The 16,953-nt window shown below is 44.6% G+C and overlaps 1 protein-coding gene and 2 pseudogenes across 1 annotated transcript; all 3 read right to left on the bottom strand.

The window, feature by feature from the left end:
- On the bottom strand, positions 2,670-3,587 carry ORNANAV1R-PS3427 (vomeronasal 1 receptor ornAnaV1R-ps3427 pseudogene; annotated as a pseudogene).
- Positions 8,735-9,655, bottom strand: ORNANAV1R-PS3426 (vomeronasal 1 receptor ornAnaV1R-ps3426 pseudogene; annotated as a pseudogene).
- ORNANAV1R3161 (vomeronasal 1 receptor ornAnaV1R3161) lies at positions 15,686-16,681 on the bottom strand. Its single transcript, NM_001253553.2, has one exon. It carries the CDS (start codon positions 16,679-16,681, stop codon positions 15,686-15,688), a length of 996 nt encoding a protein of 331 aa, NP_001240482.2.
- Between the last annotated feature and the right edge of the window lie 272 nt (positions 16,682-16,953).

Here is a 16,953-nt window from a genome sequence, read left to right on the forward strand (position 1 = left end):
GGGACATGGATGATGTTAAATTGGATTGTAATAGCCCCAGGACTAAGTACAGTGTTTGACACATAGTAGGTGCTTTCAAATACCACAGTTATTGTGGTATTAAGGTGAGTGAGGGAGCCACCTCAGCAACAAGGATGGGAGGCAGCCTGAACTACAGGGTATAGCCCAGGCCTGGGAAATTGGGAATTTGAGTTCTAATCCTAGCTCTGCCACTTGTCTGCTATATGACTTTGGGCAAGTAATTAACTATACCTGTGACTCAGTTTCCTGTTCTCTAAGAACCTGTTCTATTTCTTAGACTATGCGCCCTACGTGGAATGAGAACTCTGCTTTCGGTCTACCCCCAGCACTTTGCAGAGTATTCGGCACATAATAGGCACTAACAAATACTACAGTTATCATTGCTATTATTTAAGGGGCTTCAGGGAAGCATAGCCCTTTCAAGTTGGAGGGGACTCCTGTGTTAACCAAGAACTGAGAGAGTTGTGGCTTAGTGAATAGAGCACAGGCCTGGGAGTCAAAAGGTCATGTGTTCTAATCCCTCCTCCACCACTTATCCAGCCTTGTCCGGTACTGATCTCAGAGATGTTGAAATAGCATGGCTTGGTGGAACAACCATGGGCCTGGGAATTGGAAGACCTGGCTTCTAATCTTGGAGCTGTCTCTAGCTTTTTGCTGTGTGATTTGGGGAAGTCCCTTAACTACTCTGTGCCTCAGTTTCCTCATTGATAAAATGGGGTTTGAATATTTGTTCTCCCACCCCTTGAGACTGTGAGCACAAGGCAGGAGTGGGACAATGTCTGACTTGAATTAATCCTACATCTATCCCAGTGTTTAGTGCATTGCTTGGCACCCAGCAAGTGCTATCATTATTATTGTGACTATTATAATGATGATATCTCCTCATCCCTTGTCAACATCCTTCCAGTGCAGAAACACTGAGGATTCAGCTGAAAACACAAACACAAACATGAACTCCATTGGATTTCCTTTCCCAACATATAAGCACATCTAGATTCAGAGTTTGGGAGCCTGAACAACACGCTCTCTCTCTCTTTCAGAATCCCCTACTGACACAGACTGACAAAGAAGGACATACTCACTTGGGCCAGTCCCTGCTTCCACTGTGTTGTGCCATGATGACCTTGTGTTTCTCTAAGGCTGAAAGGGCCCAGAAAGGGCAGCAGTTATAGGGACAGGATGGGATGAGCTCACCTCCCCACAGATCTGTCATTATTGTGTCACTTGCTGGGGCTGTGACACTGCCTGGACCGGGAGTCTCAGAAATCTCCAAAGAGGAATACATGTTTTTCCCTGTGGCAAATCATCCACTAAGTATTTTGAACACTGAGTGAACCAAGGAATTAATTAGATGTCAAGTATGCATTTCTGAGGAAAGATTAAAGAGGGCTTAATTAATGGTCTCATCTCTCAGTATTACAGAAGAGATATCAAGTGTTCTACCAATGACAAAACCAGTCATAATTATAATGATGGTATTTACTAAGTGCTTACCATGTGCCAAGCACTGGGGTAGCTACAAGGTTGGACACAGTCCTTGTCCCATAGAGGGGGCTCATAGAATAAAGGGCAGAGAGAACAGGTATTTAATCCCCATTTCACATATGAGAAAACTGAGGCACAGAGAATTAAAACGACTTCCCCAAGGTCACCCAGCAGGCAACTGGCAGAATTGGGGATTAGAATCCAGTTCCTCTGACTCCCAGGCCCGTGTTATTTTCCACCAGGCTATGCAGCTTAGCCTTCTCTCTGCCATTCTGCCATCTCTGGCTGAGGATTAATAATAATAATAATAATAATAATGTTGGTATTTGTTAAGTGCTTACTATGTGCAGAGCACTTGGCTAGTCTTTGAGGTTTTCAGGACTGTTTAGGAACAAAGTTCAGATCTTACATTGCACTGATGCTAGGGACATCCAAGTAGAGATGTTCTGAAGGCAGGAGGAAATGTGAGACTGCAAAAAGGGAGAGAGATGAGGGCTGGAGATTTAGAATTGGGGATGGGAGGAGACAGGTGAGAGAATTGAAATCCAGCAACATTGAGAAGATTGGCTTCGTAGGAACAAAAAGAGTGATCTGAAGTGAGTAGCTACAGATGGAAGAGAGCCAGTGGAGGGCTCTGGAGAGAGGAAAGATATGGGCTGAATTTATTCATTCATTCAATCATATTTATTGAGCACATACTGTGTGCAGAGCACTGTACTAGGCGCTTGGAAAGTACAATTCATAAATAGAGAAAATCCCTACCCACACCGGGCTTACGGTCTAGAAGACGGGGAGACAGACACCAAAATAAGTAAGCAGGCGTCGATAAAAATAAATAAAATTATAAACATATACACAGCAAAACAAGAAAACAGCCATCAGTAGAAATAGAATTATGCATATAAACATGTATACATAAGTGTTGTGGGGCGGCGAGAGGGGGGACGACCCAAAGGAGTGAGTCGAGGTGATGCGGAAGGGAGGGGGAGCTAAGGAAAAGGGGGGCTTAGTCTGGAAAGGCCTCTTGGTGGAGGTGAGTCTTTAGTAGGGCTTTGAACAGGGAAGAGTGATAGTTTGGCAGATGTGAGGAGGGAGGGCATTCCAGGCCATAGGTAGGGCATGGGCCAGGGGTCAACAGGGGGACAGGCGAAATCGACGCACAGTTAGAAGATACTTCTGAGGAGACACTGGGGCTTGGGCACCCGGGGATCACTGCCAATCAGCATCCATGGGCAGAGGGAAGGGTAACATATAATCAGATAAGCTACAGTGTCAGTCAGATTTTCAACTTCCTCTACAAAATTTAAAGACAGTGTGATGCTGGTGTTGATCCAGTATATGGAAACAAAAAAAATGACCAGGAGCAGGATGGTCTGAGTGGCTCTGGTCTCTGCAGAGGATTTGGGGGAGAGACTGGTGCTGTGGATATGCTGGACTTTTTTGTGGTGTTGGTGCAACACAATCACCATGTAGACACTGGCCCAGGTCATGAAGAACACAAAGAAGATATCTCGGAGGGTAATAGCACTTAGAAATGCAACATCAGTTAAATAACTCATCCAGAATACACTGGAACAGTATTTTAGATTATACTTACTAATTGTGAGATTGATGTTTTTGTTGGCTACAGTGGTTCTCCACAGATTAGCATACAAGAAGAGGTGGAGGATCCAGAAGAAGAGGAAGGAAGGGAGGATGCACTTGGGGGCCCGGTATTTGAGTTGGGCCCAGCGGGAGGTGCTGGGACTGATAGTGATAGCCTGAAACACGCTCAGGAGACACGTGGTGCAGATGGTAAGAGCCCGTGTCACTCTCCTGATGTAGACCATGATCTGACACCCAAAGTTACCGAGACTATTGTCCATGTCAAAGAGGAACATCAACGCTGGGACCCCCTGGCTGAGGAGTGTCACTGAGTTGATGACTGTCAGCTGCGTTAAGATCAGGTCTGTGGACTTCCTCTGCTGAGGCCAATAAATGAGGATGCGGATGTACACTGTGAAAAGTGTTACGTTCCCCAGGAGTCCAATTCCAGTCTGAGAGAGGGAGAAAGTGGCCAAGACAGCATCACTCAGCTGCATTTTCTTGGTTTCTTCAGAACTGCAAAGGTCAGAGCACCTTTCAGGATAACTCCCAAAGTGTCAGTTGCTGCTACATCCTTAAACGCAGGAAGTGGGAAACAGAAAATGATTGTTAGACATTTCTCCCCATCGTTCCAGGTGGTACTGCAGGATACCGATCCACTGGAGAAGACGTTTTGGGGATCATTGATGGTGTGCATGATAGCCTGATGGATTAGGTCCATCAGTCACAGTTTCCTGATAAAAGGGTATTCTCTGGTAATCCAGTTTGCATGTGCCCTTAAATCAACCAGGGTAGTGCAACCTTAAGAGAAGCAGCATTGCTGAGTGGAATGAGCTCGGGCTCAGGAGTCAGAGGTTGTGGGTTCTAATCCGGATCCACTTCTTGTCAGCTGTGTGACTTTTGGCAAGTCACTTAACAGCTCTGTGCCTCAGTTTCCTCATCTGTAAAATGTGGATGAAGTCTGGGAGCCCTACGTGGGACACCCTAATTACCTTGTACTACCCCAGCGCTTAGAACAGTGCTTTGCACATAGTAAATGCTTAACAAATACCAACATTATTATTATTATCATTATTGTTATTTCACACACCTGGAAAGGGCCTGGAGTTCAATGGAGAATATCTTAAACCATCCCATATATATAGACATTTTCATATTTTGAACCCTATTCATTGGTTTCCCTGAATCACCTCGATGGGAGTACGACAGAGATGCAGACGCCTAACTATATATGACTGGATTACAACTTCTCTGGCACCCCTCTCTGATCTTCCCTTCACTCAGTTGAAGGGGTGAATTTTTATTGTGGTTATAAGATGTGGTTTCTCATTGATGTGACGTGACTGACGTGAGCCACATTGCCTCATTGGTCCCCGTCTACAGGATCTGAAACTTTCTCAAAACTTTATTACAAATGGAGAGGAAATTCACCCTTCCCCATCTCCATCCCTACTGTCTATGCTGTGGGAGGGGTTTGGAGTTGATGCAGTTGCATCTCAGCAGACACTTTATTAAAATCCCCATTTCTAGATGATAGTTTGGTCACAGTGAGACATGGAGATCAAGAGATGGAGATAATGTTTCTGAAAAAATGAAGATCAATATCCTTCCCGTCCCAACCACGTTGTCCTTGCTATGTGATGGGTTGGGAGCCGGGGTTGCTGTTTCTCCATACCCATTGCCATCCCGGCTCCCCAAGCGGGGAAAAAAACCCTTCTCTCTCTGCCACCCCAAACTCCAGTTTGTGAGTGTTTCTAGATTCTGACGCCCTTCTATTCACACCCATATTGTCTCTACTCCCCTCCTTCCCCTGCTGCCACTGTGGTTTTTGTTTTTGCTCTGGAAAGAGCCTGGGACTGAAAAATATTTTTCAGCATCTTTTGAAATCCAGTGATAAACTGAAAATTTCTGGGGCTAAGAAGCATTTTGGGATCTAAGCAAGACGGAATGAGTATAGCTCACTCCCTAGAGAGACTGTGGTATGTTTAGGAAGGCCATATGGCCTAGTGGAAAGAGCCCAGGACTGGTACTCAGTAGACCTGGTTTTTCTAATCCCAGCTCTGCCACTTGCCTGCCAGGTGACTTTGGACAAGTCACTTAACTTCTCTGTGCAGCACCTGTAAAATGGGAATTAAATACCTGTTTCTTCTTCTCCCTTAGATTCTTAGCCATATGTGGAGTGTGGAATGTGTCTAATTGGATTGTAATTGCCCCAGGACTAAGTATAGTGTTTGACACACAGTAGCTGCTTTCAAATACCATAGTTATTGTGGTATGAGGGCTGTCATCAAACATTAAGCTGAGTGAGGGAGCCACCTCAGCAACAAGAATGGGAGGCAGCCCGACCTCGTGGGATTAGCCCAGGCCTGGGAAATTGGGGATTTGAGTTCTCATCCTGGCTCTGCCACTTGTCTGCTCTGTGATCATGGGCAAGTCACTTCACCTCTCTGGGCCTCAGTTGCCTGATCTGTAAAATGGGGATGAAAAGTGTGAGCCCCACGTGGGGCAGGGATTGTGTCTCACCTGATTAACTTGTATCTATCTCAGAGCTTAGATCAGTGCTTTCCACATAGTAAGGGCTTAAGAAATACCATTATAATTACTGGAGAAAGGAGGAAGGGCAACAGAGTTCCCCTGAGAAAAAACACTCCAGGTTCTTGGGCTTGGGGGGGACTCAGATGGACTTCTGAATGACATCATTGTCACACTGCATGACCAGGGTAAAACACAGCATGATGAGCATAAGGATGGCCCAGCTATGGCGGGACTGGCATCTCATTTCCTGATCAGAGCTGCCGTACTCCTGAATCCACCCTTGTCTGGTACTGATCTCAGAGATATTGAAATAATGTGGCTTAGTGGAACAACCATGGGCCTGGGAATTGGAAGACCTGGCTTCTAATCTTGGAGCTGTCTCTAGCCTGCTGTGTGATTTGGGGAAGTCCCTTAACTCAGTTTCCTCAACTATAAAATGGGGTTTAAATATTTGTTCTCCCACCCTCTTAGACTGTGAGCACAAGGCAGGAAAGGGACAATGTCTGACCTGAATTAATCCTACATCTATCCCAGTGCTTAGTACATTGCTTGGTACCTAGCAAGCACTTAACTATCATTATTATTGTGACTATTACAATGATGATTTCTCCTCATCCCTTTTCAACATCCTTCCAGTGCAGAAACACTGAGGATTCAGCTGAAAACACAAACACAAACACAAACTCCATTGGATTTCCTTTCCCAACATATAAGCACATCTAGATTCAGAGTCTGGGAGCCTGAACAACACGCTCTCTCTCTCTCTTTCAGAATCCCCTACTGACACAGACTGACAAAGAAGGACATACTCACTTGGGCCGGTCCCTGCCCTGCTTCCACTGTGTTGCGCCATGATGACCTTGTGTTTCTCTAAGGCTGAAAGGGCCCAGAAAGGGCAGCAGTTATAGGGACAGGATGGGACGAGCTCACCTCCCCACAGATCTGTCATTATTGTGTCACTTGCTGGGACTGTGACACTGCCTGGACTGGGAGTCTCAGAAATCTCCAAAGACGAATACATGTTTTTCCCTGTGACAAATCATCCACTAAGTATTTTGAACACTGAGTGAACCAAGGAATGAATTAGATGTCAAGTATGTGTTTCCAAGTAAAGATTAAAGAGGGCTTAATTAAAGGTCTCATCTCTCAGTATAAAAGAAGAGATATCAAGTGTTCTACCAATGTCAAAAACCAGTCATAATTATAATATACTATAATTATATATAATTATATATAGCAATGGTATTCTAAGTTCCTGTCCCACATAGGGGCTCATGGAATAAAGGGGAGGGGGAACAGGTATTTAATACCCATTTCACATATGAGAAAACTGAGGCACAGAGAATTAAAATGACTTCCCCAAGTTCACCCAGCAGGCAACTGGCAGACTTGGGGATTAGAATCCAGTTCCACTGACTCCCAGGCCCGTGTTTTTTTCCACCAGGCTTTTCAGCTTAGCCTTCTCTCTGCCATTCTGCCAGCTCTGGCCTGAGGATTGGCTAGTCCTTGAGGTTTTCAGGACTGTTTAGGAGCAAAGTTCAGATCTTATATTACACTGATGCTAGGGACATCCAAGTAGAGATGTCTTGAAGGCAGGAGGAAATGTGAGACTGCAGAAAGGGAGAGAGATGAGGGTTGGAGATTTAGATTTGGGGATGGGAGGAGACAGAGGTGAGAGAATTGAAATCCAGATACAGTTAGAAGATTGCCTTTTTTGGAACAAAGAGGGTGATCTGGAGAATAGTGGGTGAAGTGAGTAGGTACAGATGGAAGGGAGCCAGTGGAGGGCTCTGGAGAGAGGAAAGACATGGGCTGAATTCATTCATTAATTCAATCATATTTATTGAGCACTTACTGTGTGCAGAGCACTGTACTAAGTGCCTGGAAAGAACAATTCAACAATAAAGAGAGAAAATTCCTACCCACACCAAGCTTACAGTCTAGAAGGGGAGGGGGGGGAGGCGAGGAGAGACAAACATCAAAATAAGTAAGCAGGCATCAGTACAAATAGAATTATAGTTATATACATGTCAAAGCAAGTAAACAGGCATCAATAGAAAGAAATAGAATTACAGATATATACCTTTATACATAAGTGTTGTGAGGCGGGTAGAGGGGGGAAGAGCAAAGGAGTGAGTCGAGGTGATGCGGAAAGGAGGGGGAGCTGAGGGAAAGGGGGGCTTAGTCTGGGGAGGTCTCTTGGAGGAGGCGAGCCTTCAGTCGGGCTTTGAAGGGGGGAAGAGTGATTGTTTGGCAGATGTGAGGAGGGTGGGCATTCCAGGCCAGAGGTAGGGCGTGGGCCAGGGTTTGACAGGGGGACAGGCGAGATCGAGGCACAGTTAGAAGAACTTCTGGAGGTCGATCAGTCCAGTTAAGTGATACATAGATTGGAGAAAGGAGAGGCAAGAGGCAGGTTTTCTAGTGGTGAGGCCGATACAATAGTCTAGATGCAATATGACTGGGGCTTTTACCAGAATGGTAGCTCTGCAGGTGGAGAGGATCCAGAAGGAAGAATCAGTGAGACATGCTGTATATGGAACATGAAAGTTGAAGCAGAACAAGGAGTCAGTAAGTGGTATTTATTGAACACTTACTATGTGCAGAGCACTCAAGTGATTGAAAGAGTACATTACAACAGAATGAGCACACACATTTCCTGCCTATAGCGAGCTTATGATCTAGAGTTAAATGATGAATTGAGGATTTCTGGAATAAGGATTAAAGTGTCATTATTAAGTGAGTTAGGTTAAGAGGAAAAGATCTAGAAGGGAAGATGAGTGGTCTGGTTTTTCGATGTGAAGTTTGGGGTGCAGGTGGGACATCCAAGAAAGGAGGTTCTGGAGTCAGTGGGAGAGGGTCATATTCCAGGCTAGATGAGAGGTAGATGTGGGAGTTGTCCACATAGAGTTGGTAGATAGAGTCATGCAAGTGGATGGATGCAAGCAGATCTCCCTGAGCAAGTGGGTATGGAGTGAGTGAGAAGAGAGGGGACCTCTGATTCTCCGAATTCCCTGAAATTATTTTTCGGCCCCTTTTACCATACAGCTGTGGGCAGAGGACAAGGCGAGGAGCTGGTCTGTTGTCCTTCACTGAGAGGTGAGGGAGGAGAGAGGTCCCTCACCTTCCTGAGGAAACACTGGGGCTTGGGCACCCGGGGATCACTTCCAATCAGCATCCATGGGCAGAGGGAAGGGTAACATATAATTAGGTAAGATACAGTGTCAGTCAACTTTATATCTTCCTCTACAAAATTTAAAGACAGTGTGATGCTGGTGTTGATCCAGTATATGGAAACAAAAAAAATGACCAGCAGCAGGATGGTCTGAGTGGCTCTGGTCTCTGCAGAGGATTTGGGGGAGAGACTGGTGCTGTGGATATGCTGGACTTTTTTCTGGTGTTGGTGCAACACAATCACCATGTAGACACTGGCCCAGGTCATGAAGAACACAAAGAAGATATCTCGGAGGGTAATAGCACTTAGAAATGCAACATCAGCTAAATAACTCATCCAGAATACACTGGAACAGTATTTTAGATTATACTTACTAATTGTGAGATTGATGTTTTTGTTGGCTACAGTGGTTCTCCACAGATTAGCATACAAGAAGAGGTGGAGGATCCAGAAGAAGAGAAAGGAAGGGAGGATGCACTTGGGGGCCTGGTATTTGAGTTGGGCCCAGCGGGAGGTGCTGGGACTGATAGTGATAGCCTGGAACACACTCAGGAGACACGTGGTGCAGATGGTAAGAGCCCGAGTCACTCTCCTGGTGTAGACCATGATCTGACACCCAAAGTTACCGAGACTATTCTCCACGTCAAAGAGGAACATCATAATTGGGACCCCCTGGCTGAGGAGTGTCACTGAGTTGATGACTGTCAGCTGTGTGAGGATTACATCCGTGGACTTCTTCTGCTGAGGCCGAGAAATGAAGATTCGGATGTAGACTGTGAGCAATGTCAAGTTCCCCAGGAGCCCAATCCCAGTCTGAGTGATAGAGCAGGTTATTAGGGCCATATCTCTCCCAAGCATTTTCTGGTTTTCCTCAGAACTGCAGAGGTCAGAGCACCACTGAAGGAAACCTCCGAATGGTTTACCACTGCTCTGTTTGCAAATGCTGGAATGTGAGAAAGATAAGACTGTGATTAGATATTTTCCACCAACCATGCCAGGCAGCATAACAAGATGCCAGGCCACTGTAGAAGGGGTTCTGGGGACTGTCGATGTCATGTATATTAGCTTGGTGGAGTGAGGTTAGATCACCAGACACTGTTTCCAGGAAAAGCAGTGCTGCTTGGTAAGCCAGCTTGCATTTACTTTTATGCCAGCTGGGATCATCCAACCCTTCAAACGACTGGAAATGATCTGGACCTTTACTGTAGAACATCTCAAGCCATTCTGACATCGTCTTCAGCACAGTGGCCGCTGCACACTGTAGTGACCAATAAAAAAGACAAGAAGTAATGCCCAGGTGAAGCACCTGGATGATGGCTTATAGTTTGACTAAATTACACTGATTTTTATGTGATTCTGGGAGGATCCCATGGGACCCCACCTGTTCTACAGTCTTTACATTCCCCCCTCAGGTCCTAATGTACTCTGACGCCAAGTCCAGACCACCATATCTGGCAACTGGAGGTGTGATGGAGGTAACCTCGGGTCTGAGAATAAAAATGTGGCTATCCTTATACTCTGCTGCCTCTCCTCTCTGAAATTAATTTTTATTTCATTCATTCAATAGTATTTATTGAGCGCTTACTATGTGCAGAGCACTGTACTAAGCGCTTGGGATGAACAAGTTGGCAACAGATAGAGACAGTCCCTGCCGTTTGAAGGTTTTATTTCTCTCTCTCCCATTCAATTGCAAGCTCCTCAAAGGCAGGGATCATTTCTATCAACTCTCCTGTATTGTACTATCCTAAGCATTTAGTACAGTGATCTGCATACAATATACACACAATAAATACCACTGGTTGGTGGAGTAGCACCTATAGTGACCAACTTCGTACAGGTACTGAGCAGGAGTCAGATTACCTGAAGGCTGGACTGTCAGATTGAACACAGATGACTGGAAACTCAACATAGAAGATTTAAAAATGAAGGGAATTCTCCCCTTGAGTAACTGTAATCAAAAGGAGGAACTTTGGAAGATGGTAATATCCCAAAACATAATGTAACAAAGTTTCAGAATTAATGGATCTAATCAGTGGCAGCTCTGCTGACAGACACTACAAGACCCAGCATATAGCTACAGAACTGAGGGTGGGATAACAGTTTTTCAGAAGAAAAAAAGAGAAGATTTTCTGTCAATAATATCATGTTAACGCATATTTTTTTCTTCTATTGCTCCTTGTGGCTGGCAATTTTTAGGGTCAAGAGATATTTCTGACAGAATAAATTAATGGTTCCCAAAACATATGAATACACTGGAAATAAATACACAACCTGGCAGGATTTTTTCTTGGCAAAAGTGACCCGGAAGTGAGCTCACCTCAAGAGTGACGCAGTCTGCATATGTGTGACAAAAAACATTTTTATTTTTTGCAATGAGTGAAAAACAGAAAAGGTTGAGTGGAGTTCAGAATAGCAAATTAGCTAAAGAAAGTATTGGAAAAACGTGTACAGCAGAGCCTAGTGGATAGAGAACAGGCCTGGGAGTCAAAAGGACCTGGGTTCTAATGCCAGTTCTCCAGAACTCTGGAGTTAAATGTATTGGATTTGAAGCTTAATATATATATCAGAGTTCACCAATTGTATATTCTATTACAGGAAAATAAGAATACCAAAGCTTATAGGTCAGATGATAATCAGCATTTGCTTGAGGTTCATCAAATAAGAATATAAAAATAGAATGAGAACGGAAAAGTCATTGAATCGTTAAAAATGTTATAGGAGTCACTAACTCTGAAGGTAATCGATATATTCTTCATACATTAAGTTGTGGTGGTGAGAGAAATACAGAAACTGAAAGAGTTACATATACAATCAAGTCAAATGAAGAGTAGCACATTTGACAATATACAAAGGAGGAGAAAAATAAACCTGTGAATTTGAATGTCAGAAATAGTAACCTGACCTATAAAATCCAATAAATATGTCAAATAAAATAAAATAGATAAAATAAAATCCATATGCCTTAGGAGATACTGATTTCAGTGATAGTGAAATAGTATAATTGCCACTCCTTCAGCTATCTCCTCATCCCTTCCCAGCCTTCTTCTTGTGCATAAACACTGGGAACCCATCCATACACATAGACTCCTTTCAGTACCTCTTTCTATAGCCATAGCCTCAGGACCCAGACTCTTGGAGCATGGAAACCACACTCTCTCTTTCTCTCTCTCTCTTTCATTCCCTAGCCTCTTCTAGTTTTGCTGGCTACCGAGTAAGGCCACACTCACCTGGACTGATCTGAACTCCTTCTTTGCCACTCAGTGATGGGCTGCTCTTGTCTATGGCTCCATAGCCTGCCCGGGGGCAGCAGTTATAGGGACAGGATGGTGTGAGCTTACCTCCCACCAGGGCTTTCATTACTGCATCACTCGCTGTGGTTGTGACACTGTCTGGACTGGGAATCTCAGAAATCTCCAAAGAACAAACTTCTTTTCCTTTGGCAAATCATCCTCCACATATTTTAAACATTGATCTATCCGGGGAATGAATTAAATATCCGATATGAGTTTGAGAGAAAAAATTAATGAGATGATTAGAAATTCCACAGAATTGATATTGACACTCCTGCTAGAAATTGATGAAAGAGGTCATTTGGTCCCAGCCTCTGCACCCAAGCAGGGAACCCCCTAAACCATCCTCAAAGACCTCTAATGGCCACCCAGTTTGTTCCTTGCCTTTAACCCTCTCCACCCTGTTTCCTTAGTCACTTTTTTATTCCACCATAAACCAGCTGGCAACCTGTATTCCTCCCTACCTAATCTTCTAACTGTATTTTCTTCTTAACTCTCACTTCTCTGATCCCTTGTGCAAACCCTTGCCCTAACCCTATTGTTCAAAGATTTTGTCCCCACCGAGTCCTCTAAGGCATGGCCCCTGACCCCAACCTCAAAACCCTCTTATAAAAACACATCCCCCTTGAGGAATTAGCTAGGATTAACTTTGTGGAGCACCCTTTGCATGAAGTGTACTCTACTAAGCATCTGGGAAGGTAGAATGGAAAGAAGAAATGTTCCCTGGCCCTAGAATTCTAACCTCACCTATGTGGTCCCCACACCCCATCACCTTCTTTAACAATCAAGTTTATATTAGTACATATCATTATTCATTTATTTAATTATTCTTTGTTGTGTTTATTATGTGCATTGAAGATTTGGCTCTTTCAAATTGGGTATAGTAATTCAGTTATGACCACCTGCCTCCCTCATTAGAGGGGCAGATGCTTGAGTCATCTCCCTTCCCCCCTCAGGGTCCTCTCCCGATCACCCATTGACTTGAAATCTCTTCCATAAGCTTCCCTCCTCACCTTTCTATGTTCTTCTTCTTGCAAGAAACTAACAATTCATTCTTCACTCCACCTTGTGTGCAATGCTCTTGTCTCTGTATATTAAAGAAGAAATGAAAAAATAAAGACAGATGAAGGGTGGGTCAGAACTGGACGGAGCTCAGAGCTCATCCCTAGTCTGAGGTGAGTTGGAGGCATTCAGAATGTTGGCCCATCAAGATTACTCTAAACTCTGGTATTCTGGATTGAGGAAACGTCTAGTGGCCACGATCCTTGGCACAGCAGCGATGACACCTCTGGAGCCTTCACCCCATCATTACATCTCAAACAGCCACCTAAGGTGTGTAACAGTCTGTAGCAGTCCAGTGCCCACTGACTTTTGTAGGCCTGAGATTGGATGCCCGAAAGTACCCCAGCATCTTAGTATCCAGTCCTGACCCACCCTTCATCTGTCTTTATCTTTCCATGGTTGCAGATAGGATAGCCAAGATACGTAGTTGAATAAACAATTGAATAAACTTATATGTGAAAGTGTTGAAGTTGGGCATAAATATGTTTGTTAAGTGTGAGAGATGGCATTTATGACTTGAGTGATGGGGATTTATCAGGATCGCCTAGTTGGAAGAGGATGGATTTTAGAAGGGCTTTGAATGTCAGGAGAACTGCGGTTTTTCTGATATTGGAAAGTGGGAGTGACAAGGCTGAAAAACAGTGGGAGTAAGGGGACGTTGCACTATATTGCACTGTTTCATTGCACTGTTGTTGATTGTATTGTACAGTTGTACAGTTCCCAAGAGGTTAGTACAGTGCTTGATTGACGGATGTGAGGGAACTGAAAGTGTGGTACATTTAGAGGGATGTCCTGGGAGGGACAGAGAACAAGTTGGGGAGTCGTGGATGAAGAGAATAGAATGGGAAAATAGAATTAATTGATGGAGACCCAAATGCAAATCATCCACTCCCCCTTTGATTGTGCTCATTTGGAGTAACTCAGAGAGTACACAGACACCTCGTGTACTGATTTAATAATCTCTATTTACTTCATAGGGGATGTTCATAGTAACATTACTGGGGCAGTATGTTTTAGGCCAAATCTGCAAGATTGTAGAGAAGGAGAGAGGTCTGGGCTAGAGATTTAGACTTGAGAATCTTCCACACAGAGATGGTAATAGAATCCCTGGGAATAAATGAATTCTACAAGTGAGTTTGTGTAGATGGAGAATAAAAGGGGAGCCGGAATGGAGTTTCAGGGGACTCCCACTCATTAGAGAGTGGGAGACAGAGGAGGAGACTGCAAAAGAGACTGAGAAGGAGTGGTCAGAGAGATGGGAGGAGAACCAGGAGAGGACAATGTCAGTGAAGCCCAATTCAGTAATCTTTCAAGGAGTAGGGACTGGACCACTGTGTTGAAGGCAACCGAAAGGTTGAACAAGATTAAGATGGAGTAGCGGCCATTGGTTTTGGCAAGTGGATGGCATGACCTAAATTTCTGTGGATTGAAGGAGGCCAAAACCAGATTTGAGAACATCAAAGAGCTAATTTTAGGATGTCATTGTGGAGACATCAGGCATAGACAACCCACTCAAGAGGTAGGAGAGGAATGGTAGGAGGGAGATAGGGCAATAAGTGGAGGAAGTTGTGGGTCAGAGGAGGATGTTTTAAGGATATGGGATGCATGACCGTGTTTGAAAGTAGTGGGGAAGAGGCCACTGGAAAATGAAGAGTTGAAGATGGTGATCTGAGGGGATGTGGCAAGTGTTTTGAAAGGGCGTGAAGGGATGGGCTCAGAGGCAAGGTGGAGGGGGTAGATTTTGAGAAGAAGTAAGAGATCTCCTCTTGAGATACTGTTGGAAAAGTTGAGAAAGTCAAAATGGGGGCGAGAGAAGTAAGGTACTGGAGAGGAGCAGAGGAGATTGTAAGGAGATGATGCCAGACGGTTTCAATACCGTAATGATTTTAATCATAAACGAAATAGGGAGGGAGCTCCGAGGTAAAATGGAAGTCTTTACCTGCTTGTATTCGAGCATCATCCCAGAGAACAAAGTAGGCCATTGACATGTGATACAACTGAACTTTATTTAGTGATACTGACTACCATTTTCTACTTTTCCAGCTGATCACCACTATTTCCCAGAGATCAACAGGAACAATGTCTCATTCTTTCCTTTCTCCGGAAATGAAAGTGCTGAGGATAATCAGGAAATGATGCCAACAAAATTGGGTTCCCAACTCATTCCCCAGGAAAATTGGATAGAGCGTGTGGAAAAGGAAGAAGTGCAGGAGGGAAAAGGTAGCTGGGTGGGAAAATGGAGGCAGGATGTGGTAAATGTGGCTTTCTGAACTTAAAAATGGCTCCCTGCATCAGTTACCCACTGTGTGGATCAACCTCTGAAGTACCACCTGTCTCCTTCCAGGGAATGGAGTTAAACATGGTGTGGAGACATTTTAGAAAATCAATTCAACTCATGTGGGAGTGAGCGGGAGAGAACATAGCTTTCCATGCAGTTTTCTCATGGGAATTTCTAGAGGTCTTTGCTCTTTGGAGTCAAGCACAGTGGACTCCCTGGGGAGAGTCCGGTCCCAGAATTTGCATTATTTCTTTGGTTTTATCCTGTGGCTGTGACCAGAGAACAGGGCGAGGAGCTGTTCTGTTGTCCATAATTGAGAGCCGGAGGTGGGGATGGACCTTGAACCTTCCTGAGGAAACAGTGAGGTTTGGGGACCCGGGGATCACTGCCAATCAGCACCCATGGACAGAGGGAGGGGTAACCAGCACTCAGGTAAGCTACAGTATCATTCAGCTTGAAGTTTTCCTCCACAAAGATGAAAGAGAGTGTGATGCTGCTGGTGATCCAGTAGATGGACACAAAGCAAGTGACCAGGAGCAGGATGGTCTGGGTGGCTCTGCTCTCTGCGGAAGATCTGGGGGAGAGGCTGGTGCTGTGGATGTGCTGGACTTGCTTGTGGTGTTGATGCAACACGATCACCATGTAGCCACTAGCCCAGGTCATGAAGAGCACAAAGAAGATATCTCGGAAGGTAATAACACTTAGAAATACAACATCAGTTAAATAACTTAACCAGAATACATTGGTACAGTATTTTAGATTATACTTGTTAACTGGGAGAGTGACATTTTTGCTGGCTACAGTGGTTTTCCACACATTAGCATACATGAAGAGGTGGAGGATCCAGAAGAAGAGCAGGGAAGGGAGGATGCACTTGGGGGCCCGGTATTTGAGTCGGGCCCAGTGGGAAGTGCTGGGACTGATAGTGACGGCCTGGAACACGCTCAGAAGACACATGGTACAGATAGTAAGACCCCGGAACACTCTCCTGGTGTAGACCAGGATCTGACACCCAATGTTACCAAGACTATTCTCCACGTCAAAGAGGAACATCAACACTGGGACCCCCTGGGTGAGAAGTGTCACTGAGTTGATGACTGTCAGCTGTGTTAGGATCAGGTCCGTGGACTTCCTCTGCTGAGGGCAACAAATGAAGATGCGGATGTACACTGTGAAAAGTGTTATGTTCCCCAGGAGTCCAATTCCAGTCTGAGAGAGGGAGAAAGTGACCAAGACAGCATCACTCAACTGCATTTTCTCGCTTTCTTCAGAACTGCTAAGATCAGAGCACCTTTAAGGGTAACTCCCAAAGTGGCATACCGTTATATCTTCAAATGCTGGACTGAGTGAAGCATAAGACAGTAGCTAGACATTTCTACCCACCATGCCAGGCAGTTATTGCAGAATACCAATCAAATGGAGAAGAGGTTCTTTGGGTAACTGATGCTATGGGTGATAATTTGGTGGAGCTGGGTCAGTCCATCAGTCACTGTTTCCTGAAAAGTGAGTGTTCTTTGGTAAAGCAG

The sequence above is a fragment of the Ornithorhynchus anatinus genome, chromosome X5, assembly GCF_004115215.2.
Source record: "Ornithorhynchus anatinus isolate Pmale09 chromosome X5, mOrnAna1.pri.v4, whole genome shotgun sequence".
NCBI classification, from domain to species: domain Eukaryota; kingdom Metazoa; phylum Chordata; class Mammalia; order Monotremata; family Ornithorhynchidae; genus Ornithorhynchus; species Ornithorhynchus anatinus.